At 43.5% G+C, this 12,871-nt stretch overlaps 1 protein-coding gene across 1 annotated transcript in view; it reads left to right on the forward strand.

The window, feature by feature from the left end:
• The first annotated feature begins 1,929 nt into the window (after nucleotides 1–1,929).
• Nucleotides 1,930–12,871, forward strand: part of CCDC88C (coiled-coil domain containing 88C) — a 229,549-nt gene continuing 218,607 nt past the window's right edge. The window contains exons 1-2 of the mRNA XM_031952347.1: nucleotides 1,930–2,155; nucleotides 3,011–3,111. Of these exons, the coding sequence (XP_031808207.1) occupies nucleotides 2,096–2,155; nucleotides 3,011–3,111 (161 nt within the window). The 5' untranslated portion in view covers nucleotides 1,930–2,095. The remainder of the gene's footprint in view (nucleotides 2,156–3,010; nucleotides 3,112–12,871) is intronic.

The following is a 12,871-nucleotide window of genomic DNA, read 5'->3' on the forward strand; positions in this document are numbered from 1 at the left end:
CAAAGGGCCTCTAGCATGGCGGACACCATTAGGAATTGGGGATCTAGTTTCCATCCCACAGGGGAGAAAGAGCACGCATAAGTAAACTATCCCTACAACAAAATACATTTAAGAGCTGCTTGAGCCCTTGAGCATGACCTCGAAGTGGGCTGAAGTCTTTCTAAAGAGTCTCTAGTACAGGGAGCGTTACCCAAGCGCATTCCGGCTGCATAACCTTGTGTGCATAACTCCATCTCTCGGCCCCGGTTCATCCGTGTTGTTTTTTGGTGGTGTGTGTGTGTGTGTGTGTGTGGTGACTTTTCAACAATCGTTTATTAAGTGCTGGGCACGGACGCAAGTCTGGAGGCACGCAGAAGAGGTAAAAGAACCTTTTCCAGAGACTGCATCACCTTCCTCAAAATCAGACCTGTAACTTACAGGATTTAAGTCCCAGGGACTTGGAGAGCTGGTGACCTGCCCAGTATGTGTCCAAGGGGAGGTCTGAAGCGGGCTCCCCTCCGCGTGAAATGCGCATAATTAAGCATAGACGAGATGTATTTTTTCACACGTATCTATTTACGCCGCGCACAGTTGTTGGGGGTCGGCCGAACGCCGTGTCCCAACGGCGGGAGTTTCCCCGGCCCCTCCGGACACCTAAGAGTCGCCTCGGGCTGATGCAGCCGCCCCCTAGTTCGGTGGGACGCTTTCGGCAGTCTCTATTTGGAGGAAATGATCCCTGCTCACAGGGCTTAGAAAAATGCTTCCTAAATGCCCACCTTCTTCACCCACAAAGAGAGGAGATGCAGGGCACTGTAGGAGAAGAGGCGGGCCTCAGCACCTGGCGGAGGTAGCCTCGGGCCGCCCCCGCTGCCCGCCGCGGGCTCCCTGACTGCGGGCCGGTAGGAGGAACTCCTGCAGGCCGCTCGCGCCCCACCCTCCCCGGCAACGGTTTCTGGGCGCCGCGAAACTTGTTTCACTGACTCCTCCCAACTCCGGCGGGGGGGCCCAGACGCAGAGAGCGGCGCGCGGGGCAGTCCTCTCCCCGCCCGCGCTCAGCCGCGGTCTCAGGGGCACTCCCGCGGGGGGGGCGGGGCAAGGGGCCCGCCCACTCCCCTGCCCTTTCGCGCAGCGGCATTCCCGCGTGTAGCGAAGCCCTTCCCCTCCGCGAGTGGGTGTGTGCTCCAGAACCAGTCCCCTCCCGTGGTCCCGCTTTCAGCGAGCCCCTTCCTTCCACGTGCGAGCCGCCCCCAACTCCGCGCGGCGGTGTTCCCGCTTACAGGGACCCCTCCCCCTTCCGTGGGGCTGTGAGCCCCGAGCGCGGGGCGGGTGCTCCGGGCTGCGATGACCCCCCTGCGCCCCACGTGGGGCCACGGTCCGCAATACGCGCTCACTCTCTTCCACGCGTGCCGTGTTTCAGTTGCAACGAGCCTCTCTCCCACCGCTTAAAGGTTCGGGGACAGCCCCCCCCCTGTGCAGCTGCGTCCTCACCGCCGGCGAGTCCTTTCCCACCCACGGGGAGGCAGCGTCCCACGCTCGGCGAGCTCCGTTCCCTGCAGCTGCCTCCCGAGCCCCTAGGTGCCCTTCTAGCTCCCCGCGGCAGGCGGCCGGGCGCCCGGGCGGGCGGCGCTCCCCTCCTCCAGCGGGTCCTGCGGGCAGGGGCATTGCTCCCTCCCGCCCCCACTGTCAGTCCGGGTCCAAAGTGCAGATACCGTCGCTCGGCTTCCCCGGCGCTCAGCCCGGCGCACAGCGCGGAGACCTCCCCTTCTTTGCCCCACGCCCGACCTCGGTGGCCCGCTCTCAGGGCGCTTTCCGCCCGGGGGCCGCCGCGCGGAGGCGGCGCGAGGGGGCTGCCCCGGGGACCCGAGGGGGCGGGGCCGCTTCTCATTGTTCCCGGCCCGAGTGAGTGCCGGGTCCCTCCCACCCTCCCCGGGCTCTTCCCTCCACCCCCCCTTCCTCGGCGCGGGGGACGCGGAACATGGGCTCGCGCCCCGCCTTTGTCTCCCGGGCGCGAGCCGCAGCCCCGCGCCGCGCCGCGTAGCCGCCGCTCGGCTTTTGTGCCCGGCGCCCGGGGGGACGCGCAGCCGGGGAGCCGCTGGCCGGCCGCGGCGGCGGCAGCATGGACGTGACCATTTCGGAGCTCTTGGAGCTCTTCCTGCAGAGCCCGCTGGTGACTTGGGTGAGTGCCCCCCCCCGGGCGCCGGGGGCTTCTGGAGGGCGCGCCGCGCGTGGCGAGCCGCCCGGGTAGCGCCCACTGCCCGGCCGGACGGGCACGGGGTAAGGGGGCGGCGGAAGGCCGGCCTCGCGCCGGGGAACGCTGGCCCCTGTTTCCCCCTCCCACCCCTCCCTTGAGAAGGTTTGCACTCTTTGTTTGGAAAGCGTGCCCCCTCCCTCGCCCTGTCCCGGTCGGTTCCGGGCGGGGTCCGCGGCACTGACTAGGGCTCGGGAGAGACCCCCTGCAACCTGTCGCCCCCGCGAACTCGGCCTCCCCGGCCCGGGGAGCTGCGCCCTGGTCTGGGAAGGGACGCAGCAGGTGGTTGCTGCCGACTTTAATTGGGGGAGGGGGAGCGGGAAGGGGGCAGAAGTTATCATTCTAATACCCCCGGGCAACTAAAGCCTAGTGCTCCCCCCCCCCCCCCCCCGCCCCCCGCGCGCACCACCTGGGGCGCTGGAGCATAATCTCCTTGCGGAATTAAGACTTTCTCCCGTTCACCTGTCTCCTCTGCTGCGGGAGTTGTCTGGGAGAGGCTGTCGGGTCATGCCGGGGTTCCCGGCACCCACGGCGTCCTCTCCATCCCACCCGGCGCCTCTAGTAACGCCTGGAAGCGTTTCTCGGGCGTTTGGAGAGAAAGCTCATGTCAGCGGGAGACGTGAGGGAGACTTGTTTCTCACTCACCTTCCTTGTGCAAGGTGGCGTGAACGTGTGCCCACGTGTGCGCAGGCTGTTGGGTATCCCTGATCTATGAGGAACTAGGCTTGTACAATCACAGCTTGGGCTTGGATACCTCCTTAATCTCGCCTTCTTTTCCCCAAGGTGAAAACATTTGGTCCGTTTGGAAGCGAAAAGGAAGACAATCTGACCATGTACATGGATCTGGTGGATGGCATCTTTTTAAATAAAATCATGTTGCAGATGTAAGTAACTTCTGGAAGGGCCAGCGAAGGGGATTGATGCGGGCTGGCAGGCCATGCATCTAATAGATGAAGTGTATTTTAAGGACCCCAGAATGGGGTTTGTAGCTTCTTTTGAAAGTTGAATTTGAACGGCCTCCCTTAATTGACTTCAAACAGGGTATTTGACTTGATGGGCTTGTGCCCTTATGAATCCAAAAGCCTCTCTTTTCTATTCTTGTGCATGAAACTTTTATGTGTGTGTCTGGTTACAGGAAGTGTTAGGGCTAGAGCATCCACAAATGAAGATAAAGTTTCATGCTGTGTTGGGAGTACTTTTTCAAAAATGTTTTTTTCTTTCTAATCTTGTCTGTCAGTTGTAGGATATCAGATACAGTTGGGAAACCATCTTTCCTCTTAAGTTGTTTCAAAAAACTAGTTTTTAAGGAAAAGCACCGGACTTTAGTGCAGTGGTACCTGTTACTTGTCTTGAAAAATGTGACTCAGAACAATCTTTTGTAAAAGTTATTTTACTTGCTCTCATGTACTCTTGACCACATCCGTTTCTGTTGCTGAATTTTGCATGCTTGGGCTGCCTGTTTGACAGACAACCTGTCTTTTTGTATTTTATTGGTGTTTCACTCCCATGATTCTTCAGTAAACCTATTCAAGCTTCATTTCACTGTGAATCAACTGATGTTTGAAGAAATGCGGACTATTGGAATGTTCTTTTTAAAATTAAATTGTTTTTCTTTTTTTTTTTCTTTATATTTCCTCTCTCGTCTTCCCCTTACCTCACTGAGAAGAAAAGAAAAAACAGAATCCCTTATTACAAACATGAAGAAATGCGGACTATTGGAATGTTCTTTTTAAAATTAAATTGTTTTTCTTTTTTTTTTTTCTTTATATTTCCTCTCTCGTCTTCCCCTTACCTCACTGAGAAGAAAAGAAAAAACAGAATCCCTTATTACAAACATAAATATTCAAGCAAAACAGATTCCCACATTAGCATGTTCCCCCAAAAGTCTGACTGCACCTTTAGTCCATCATCCCTCTCTCAGGAGAGGAGTATCGTATTTCATCATGAACCCTCTGGAATCATGGTTGGTCATGGTGATGATCAGAGTTCCCCGAGACTTTTAGTTGATTGTTTTTACGGTATTGTTATTGTATAAATTGTTCTGGTTCTGTTTACTTCATTCTCCATCAGTTCATGCTGGTCTTCCCAGGTTTTTCTGAAAACCTTTATTATTTCTTACAGTACAACAATTTTCCATCATATTCATCATGTACCATAACCCTATAATATAGATTTTTTAAATATTTGGGTTCTTTTCTTCTCTCTTTGATCAATCAATATTTATTTGGGCACCTACTTTTTTCCAGGCAGTGTGCTAAGCAAAGAGGGGGGCACAAAAGAACTGAAAAACCTAATAGTCTCTTTGAAGTAGTGACCTAGTGTTGATATTATTATAGCTTAAAAAATATATACAGATTAGAAGTTTTTTCATCTTTTTTGTTTTTTAAATAATGGACATACTATGGTAGTTGGAAGCTTGTGGAATGGTGGAGAGAACTATGCTTTAGGGAAGTGGTGGGCCAGGATTCTGGTTCCAGCTTTACTATCAATTAGTTAGCTGTGTGAACTTGATGGGGTACTTAACACCTTACTTTTCTGGATCCTAAATTCCCCATTTGAGAAAGGAAGATGTTGACTAGATTAGAAGATATTCTTATAGGTTAGTAGGACAGGGAAAGGAATATGTAGTACTTACTATGTGCAGATATCTCATTTGATCCTTAATATAAATCCTTCCAGGTAAGTACCATTAAGTTAAGATTAAGTGACTTGACAAGGTCACTCAGGTTAGTAAATGTTTGAGGCCAGATCTGAACTTAGTGCTCTTTATCCACTGGTTCATCTAGCTGCCTCTATATATATAAAAAACAATCCAGTTCTAATTATGGTTTGCCTATACTGCTGTTTCCTGAAGAGTAAAAATCAGCTAATTGTGGAATATTAGTTTATACTAGATGATAAAGAAGAAGAACATTATACCCATAATCAAAAAACTTTCTTTTTTTGGAGAAGAAAAATCTAATTTCATTTAAAAATGCTATTTAAAAGAAAAGGAACATTTTTACTTATAATCAAAAAAAGGTTTCTTTTTTTTTTGGAGGGGGAGGAAGGGAAGAAAAATCTAATTTTATTTACAAAATGCCATTTAAAAACCTATAGTTACAAAGCTTAATATTGCCCATTTATTTCCCTTCCCAATGAATACTTTGATTCTTTTAGCAAATTATTAGACATTAGAGTTTGGATACTAGCTTTCTTTATATAAAACTACTAAAGCTCAGTGTTTGATTAAAAGCTTAAAAAAAGAAAAGATGACTCCCTTGTTTCAAATGGAAACCGTTTTGGCAGGTTTACTTGGTGTGCAGAGATGAAACTAAATTCTCTCTGGAATGTCTGTGATAAATGTATCATTTTGGCTGTACTTCTTCATTCTGTCACACCTGTTAAATTACTGGATTCCATTGGTCCAGAATCAATGAAACCCTAAGTTTTTTTTTTTGTTGTTGTTGAGATATAGAGGTTGTGTAAAATTAAGAAAACTGAGTATATATCTACAACTTTTACATATAGACCTCAAGGGGTGTGTGTGGTGTGTTTGCTGCCAGACGTTGCCCTCTCCACTGACCACTGGCATTTATCAGGCAGTGACTGCTTACTTGTAAAATCAGAAAGGTCTTTCTGAGTGTGTCAGAACAGAAAGGGCAGAGTCAGAAAAAATACCAGCTTGTCAATTCCTCAGGTTTCACTTGTGGCTCAGTTTCAGCTGGAGAGCTCTTGCTCTAAAATTACTCTATCGTGATTGGATTGTTTAAAAAATTCAATTTAGTAAATATGTATTAATGTGTTTGGAGAGCAGTGTGCTTGCTAGGTGGTAGAAAAGATAGAAAGTTGAGATAGAGATAGGCCCTGTTTTCATGATGCTTGTAGTCTTTTAAAAGCCTGTAGTAGGGGGTTTGAGATAATATAGTATATTAACTAAATATATCAATTATTTTAATATATTAACTATATTTATATATTTAACATAATGTATTATGATAGATTATAGTATAATATAATATTTAACTAATATATTTAAGCCAGCCCTAGAACATGTTTCCCATTCCATCTCTTCATCTTTCAGGAAATATCTTGTCATCTGTCCAACACCCCTTCTTCCCTTTTCTCCCTATACTGAGACCAGGCCCCACTTCCTAGGGAGAAGTAATTCACTCACTTTTGGAACTCTCCCTGGATTGGGCTGCCCTGATTGGTGGATGAGTTTAGCATCCAACCTTTCCCCAGGAAATCGGGACCTACTCTGGCCACCTGAGGTGTGGAAGTCCCCTCCCCCATCTCCTCCTACTGGACATCCAAATTTTCAAAGCTAAATTCATCATTATCCTCAAATTCACTCCTCCTCCAAACTTCCCTTTATGGTGTAGAGTACCACCTTCTCCCTAGTCATCCAGGCTCACAACTTTGCATCAAACTTAATTCTTCACCCTCAAGTCTTACTTCTCAGTGGAACTGGCATGCAGCAGGCACTTGATAAGTGTTCATTGAATCAAAGTTTTGTCATTTCTACCTATACCACATAATCTTGGTTTTTAGCCCAAGAGGCTAAAAAACTCTGTGGAGGTTGTTTCAACAATCACCTGGGGGAACTTGTTCTCATATTAATTATTATTAATTATTTTTGTATATATATAATTATATAGTAATATTATAATTAATTAATGCTAATTATTTTATATCCATAAAAGATAACTACGCTTGTTTTGGGCATCAGTGCTTCTGAGAATAAAATACTGACTTTAGACAAAAAAATTTGATTCTTGATATTTTTATATAGGACTTTCTGGGTGGTTCAAAGGCTCAACTCTAATAGGAGAATTCACTTGGAGTAAGATATAAAAATAAGGAATAAGAAATCCCTCTTAAAATTAATCAGAGGAAATGGCTGGGATAGCAGAGATGAGAATTTCATCTTTCTACTCTTTCTTGGGAAAAATCAGTTTTACTTGACACTTTGGAAAAACCTTGAGGCCAAAGACTAACTTTTTGTGTGTCAAAGACCTCTTTGGCAAGATGGGGGAAGCTTGTAAATGTGTTTTCAGAATCACTTTCAGACTACTTTTCAAGTATTTAAAATAAAATATGTAGGGATGCAGAGTAAAACACTTACATTGAAGTATTTTTGAATTGAATTGAAATAAAAATATGCTAAAAATCAAGTTCTTGGATGTGATCTTGGAAATTTTATATCTTTCTGCGATTCATTTTCTTTTTTTAGAAAGTGACAGGCTGATCTTTAAAGTCACTTTTATCTTTTGAACTAGTGATCCCAAGTACATGCAGATAAGTATTTGTATGTATCGTTGATCATGTTTCCTTGCTGCAGTGTTGTTTCCTCCTGACAAGATAAGATTTTTTCCCCAAATCCAATTGGGATTGCAAGATTGGGGCAGAGAAGCCTGTCCCAGCTCCCTTTCCTCAGCCCCAGGGATCTGCTACAGAGTTTAAATTGTTTGCTTTTTTCAAACTTCCCCCATGCCAGGTGGTGTTGTGGTTCCTGTGGGATGATCAAGAACAGACTTATTACTGGCTGTTAAAAACACGATGTTGTATTGAAAATGGATCCACAGATGTAGAGGAGACTTTGGGTTTGGATTGTATTGAGATTTATTTATTTTTAAAAGCAATTTCAACCTTTTAGAGTTCATGTTTCCGTCCTTTGAAGGGTTGTTTTTTAAGTTACAAAAATGGAGACAAAAAAAAAAAAGAAAAAAAAAAAGATTGACTGCTTGGCTCTGAAGAGGTAAAGGATTTGTGCTCTAGCCAGAATTAGAATGCAAGAATTTCTGGCTCTCAGCTCCTTCCTTGTGGACTTCCGTGAGAGTCTTTCCCAGTCCTGTCCTATTTTGACTTTCTTGTGGACTTGAAAGTAGTTTTAAAACTCAGGAAATTATCAGATGTCTCTCAAGATTTGTTAGAAGTTAAATCATCATGTTTTCTCCAGAAAACAGAAGAATGTCTTTTTTCATTTTCTAACAAGATGCATTGAAGAGAACAGAATGTTGAGTTGTTGACCTGGTGACATTTGGACATGTCTTACCAATAGATGTTGATTCCTTATAAAAGAGAGAAAATATAGGATGTTAGGAGACCTTCCTTATTATGGCTGTAATGGTAACAGCTTTGTGAATCTAGACATCAGGGTGCCAGGTTTTCTCCCTTCTGCATCTTTTTCTGAAGATGGGATTTAGTTAGGATTAATAAAATGCTAATAAAAGACTTATGTTTTTCTAAATAAAAGAGGCTGGAGATTATAAAAGATGATGATAATCATTATCATTAATTATGGAATCCAAGGAGCATTGGATTTTTCTAATAACCTTGTTTTTCTGTGATTTGAAGATGGAAAAAAAGAATCACCAGTTTTCTGGTGAAGTGGAAATGGAGCTGAAAAGAAACATTTTAATTTCCTCCCACTCATTTTTACAGATGAAATGAAATGCAGCTCGTCTGTCTTTTGTATTTCTCCAACTTTTCTATACATTGTAGGTGTCTAATAATTGGTTTTGGAAGAGATGAAAGAAAAAACCTTAAGGCTTACGAGGATGGTAGAACTATAGTTTTTAGAATTTGAAAGGATTTTAGAATCCATCTACTATCATCTTAGAAAATAAGATATTGAAGCTCAAGGAGATTAGGTCAAGGTAATAGAGATAGTAAGTGTCCATACTGGCTGGGATTTGAGCTCAGGTGTTTTTATTTGTCTCTGTGGCTACCTAAAGGTATATAGCTAGTTGCTAAGATTTGTCCTTCTGAATTACTCTTCTGAATTAGAATCAGTTTTTCTCTCCTACCATCCCAGGGCTTGTAGTGTGGAGACAGCAGAAAGCTATTGCTAAAAAAGGCTCAAAGTCAGTTGAGAGGATTTCCTTTCCTAAATAGTCTTCATTTACCCTGATTCCCTCATAAACAAGTAGTGACCTGGTCATGATCCCAGCCAGTTCCAAGGTAGGTGTCAGGGTTCTTTTATACTGATGTTCTCAGTTAGGGAAGTGCTTCCCAGAATTGGCTGGACAGTCGGAGGCCCCCCTTACCCAGAGCCTAGCTCCTGGGCCCTGTGTGCCTTTGTAAGCTGTGTGCAGTGGACAGAAATGCATGGTTCTTTCACTTTCTGCTTGTAATTTTCTTCCTGTGTTAGTCAGAAGCCACTCGAGTGACATCTGCAAATGGGGATAATGAAAACAACTAAAGTCTCCCCCTGCCCCTTTTTAAAATTTTCCTCAAAACTTCCAAGGCCTAAGACCCAAGTGATGATTTGGGTTGTTTATGAGCATTTCTTGTCCTGAGTATTTTTATATATATTTATATATATACATATATAATATACATATATACATATATGTATATATATACACATATATACATATATATACATACATACATATATATGTATATGTCTATACTATCTCCCTCTTCCCTTTCCCTCAACTTTTGGGGGGATTTTCATCACTATAAAAGCCTTCTGGTGTGGAAACTGCTTCAACTAGTACAGAGGAACAATTTATCTATAATAATTTATCATCTTAGTAGCCTGGGCACTGAGAAGATTGACATGACTTAATAGAAGTTAAAGATGGAAGAAGTCTCATTAGAAGGCTGTCCTTTTACTAACTATATTGAACTGTCTCCCTTTGTCATTTTGATGCCCTGATTAAGAAAGACCCAAGTGTTGTAGCTTTAATATAACACATTAAAAAATACTCCGTGGTTGTTATATTCTGAATATATTTATATTCTGTTCTATTCTGAAATTGCTGCATCTTTGTAAATTCATTTTCAGAGAATTACCTTCACCCTCAGTTTCTTGGTACTGAGGAGATTGGAAATAAACATGTAAAATGTAAATATTGGCCCGCTGTTATTGAGGAACAATAAGATCACATGGTTACTGGCTTGGGCAACCCTAGCTACCCTAAGATGCCTGTATTTCTATTTTAGGGACAAACAACGAATGTATAAAATTCATAGCTGGGTTATTCTGTAGCAGGCAAGGGGCGGGTATACACAGACATAAGTGGTTGTTATTTAGTGGATTTTTAAAAAATTGAGTCTAGCCAAGTGTGAAGCATGTTAAGTGTTCAATAAATACCTTTTTTTCCCCTTGACTTTTAAACAGAGCTACATAAAGCTATTCTATTTCTAATGGTATTTTAAAAGAATTCCTCTTCTAGACTTTCCCTCCTTTATTGGACTTTTGTGGGCCGTTTATCATAGAGCTTTAATTCTTTAACTCCAGAAATTCCCTATCCCCTCAGCTTCTAGTCTTTCCTCAGTCTGAGACACCTACTATGTGTCAGGCGTTGTGGTTGGGGCATTTATAAATGTTTGGTCCTCACGACAACCTTAGGGGGCGGTTATCTCTATTTTACAATTGAGGAAACTGAGGCAGAAGTGAACTGGCTTGTCGTTAGCAAATGTCTGACCCCAGTTTTAGCACTCTCTCCCCAGCCTCCTTCCTACCTTTTCTAAATCACCACCAGATGCGGTAAGGTATTTACACACTTTCTGGGGGTAACAGAGAACTACAGCACTCTTTCCCCCTCCCTGGCTCCCTCATTGTACCGACCACCTCCCCCAAGAAGCTCTTACCTCTTAACAATCATGGCATAGTGGACAGAGCACCGGACCTGGTGTCCACATGGCCCACGCTCCAATTCTGCCTAAATTTCCTAGTCATGGGACCTTAGAGAAGTTAGTAGCTTCTCATCCTCATTTTCCCTGTCTGTAAAATGGGGATAATTATAGTATCTACCAAGGGCATTGTGATGATCCAATCAGTCTACATTTATTAAGGGCCTGCGATATGCTGGATCTTGTGCTTAGCACTGGGGATATAAAAAAATTAGTTTTCTACTCTCTTTTTCAAAAGTTATTTTTATTTTTAAGGTGTTTTTTCTAAATACACGCAAAGGTAGTTTTCAACATTCACCTTTGCAAAACTTCGTGCTCCAGATTTTTCTCCTCCCCCCCAAAGACAACAAGCAATCCAATATAGTTTCAACATATACAATTCTTCTAAATATATTTCCATATTTGTCATGTTGTGCAAAAACATCAGATCAAAAAAGGAAAAAACATAATAAAGGGGAAAAAATCACAAGCAAACAAACACAAGAGCAGTTCTATCCTCATTTTTATTCAGTTGTATCTCCTATCTAATTCCGTGGACCATAAGGCTGTCCATGGAGTCTTTTTGGCAAAGATTTTGGCACCATCTTTTGGGATGGTGGTTTGACCACGGTCAGTAAATGTCTGACACTAGATTTGAACTCAGGTCTTCCTGATTTTCAGACCTAGAACTCAGCCATTTAGCCACCTTCCTCCCTTTTTGGTTGTTGTTGTTCGGTTGTTTCAGGCTTAAAAGACATTCTGTTACTAAAATGTTTTGCCATTTCTTTCTCTATTTAATTTTTTACAGTTGAGGAAATGAGGTGAAAACAGGGTTAAGTGATTTGTCCATATCCAGGGTCACACAGGTAGGAAGTGTCTGGAGGGGAGTCTTCCTGACTTCTGTCCACTGAGCCATGTAGCTGCCCTCTGGAAGTTTACAGTCTAATCCCCAGCAAATGAAATAAGGTGTATATAATGGGTATAATTTGATTACCTGCCTCAGAAGGGTTGTGAAGAAGAAATGAGATAGCATTTACAGTACTTTGCCAACCTTAAATTCAGTACTTTATAAATGATGGGTATAAATAATGAATAACAATATTTTTTCTATAATTAGAGTACTTTATTTGATTAAGTCAGGATCCTGGGATTTGAGGCCTAATCTCTGAATTTCCCGTGGTAGGACTTTGAGTAAGTCATGGAGAAATGCAAAAAAAATAGGTGCTATATAGCAAAATCTCAGGGCTGTCCCTTTTCTGCCACTTTTCAAGTAATACTACCTCAGCTTCCTCCTCTAGTAAAAAAAAATGAATAAAAAAATTAAGTTGAATCGCGGAGCCCTTTCTGGCTAAAATCCTAAAATTCTGGATTTGACAGCTTCCCTCTGTGAAATGAGAATAATTTGTATTGCCTCCTCCTCCCCAGTGGATATTGGGAAAGTCCCTGGGACTGTAGGAACATGAATTGCTGTTATTTTGCAAAGTAGCCTCTGGTAAATGTGGCAAAAAGTAGGGTCTTCTACTTTTCTACATTTCTTCAGATCTCTGCTTTGTAAATAGGACTGTGTGTGTGTGACATAACTTACAAAGACATGGGACAAACTCCTCGTGTGTAGATCAGCCCAGTGAAGTCAGTCTTTCCTTTGGTTTTGTCTCCGCAAGGGCTGACTGAGGTTGAGAAACAAATGGCAAGCCCCAGAGGAATTAGTGGTATTCCTCCCTGGGTTATTGTGTCGTGGGATATTTTATGTTCTGAGTATTGTTGCAAATGGGTTTTTTTGTAGGCAGACACTACAAGGCCCCAGAATCAGACCACCATTCCCTTGTCCGATCGATTTAAACATGCTCATCCGCTGCTAAAGTTCTCCCTTTCTTTAAGAAGATTTTCCCAATATTCTCTAATTTTAGTGCTTTCTAAGATCATCTCCAGCTTAGTCTGTAAATACCTTGTTTGTTCGTAGTTATTTAAGTGTTGTCCCTATCTCTCATTAGTCTGTGAGCTTTCATTCATTTAGGATTCTTAGGCATTTAGTCCCCT

This window comes from Sarcophilus harrisii, chromosome 2 (assembly GCF_902635505.1).
Source record: "Sarcophilus harrisii chromosome 2, mSarHar1.11, whole genome shotgun sequence".
Lineage (NCBI taxonomy): Eukaryota > Metazoa > Chordata > Mammalia > Dasyuromorphia > Dasyuridae > Sarcophilus > Sarcophilus harrisii.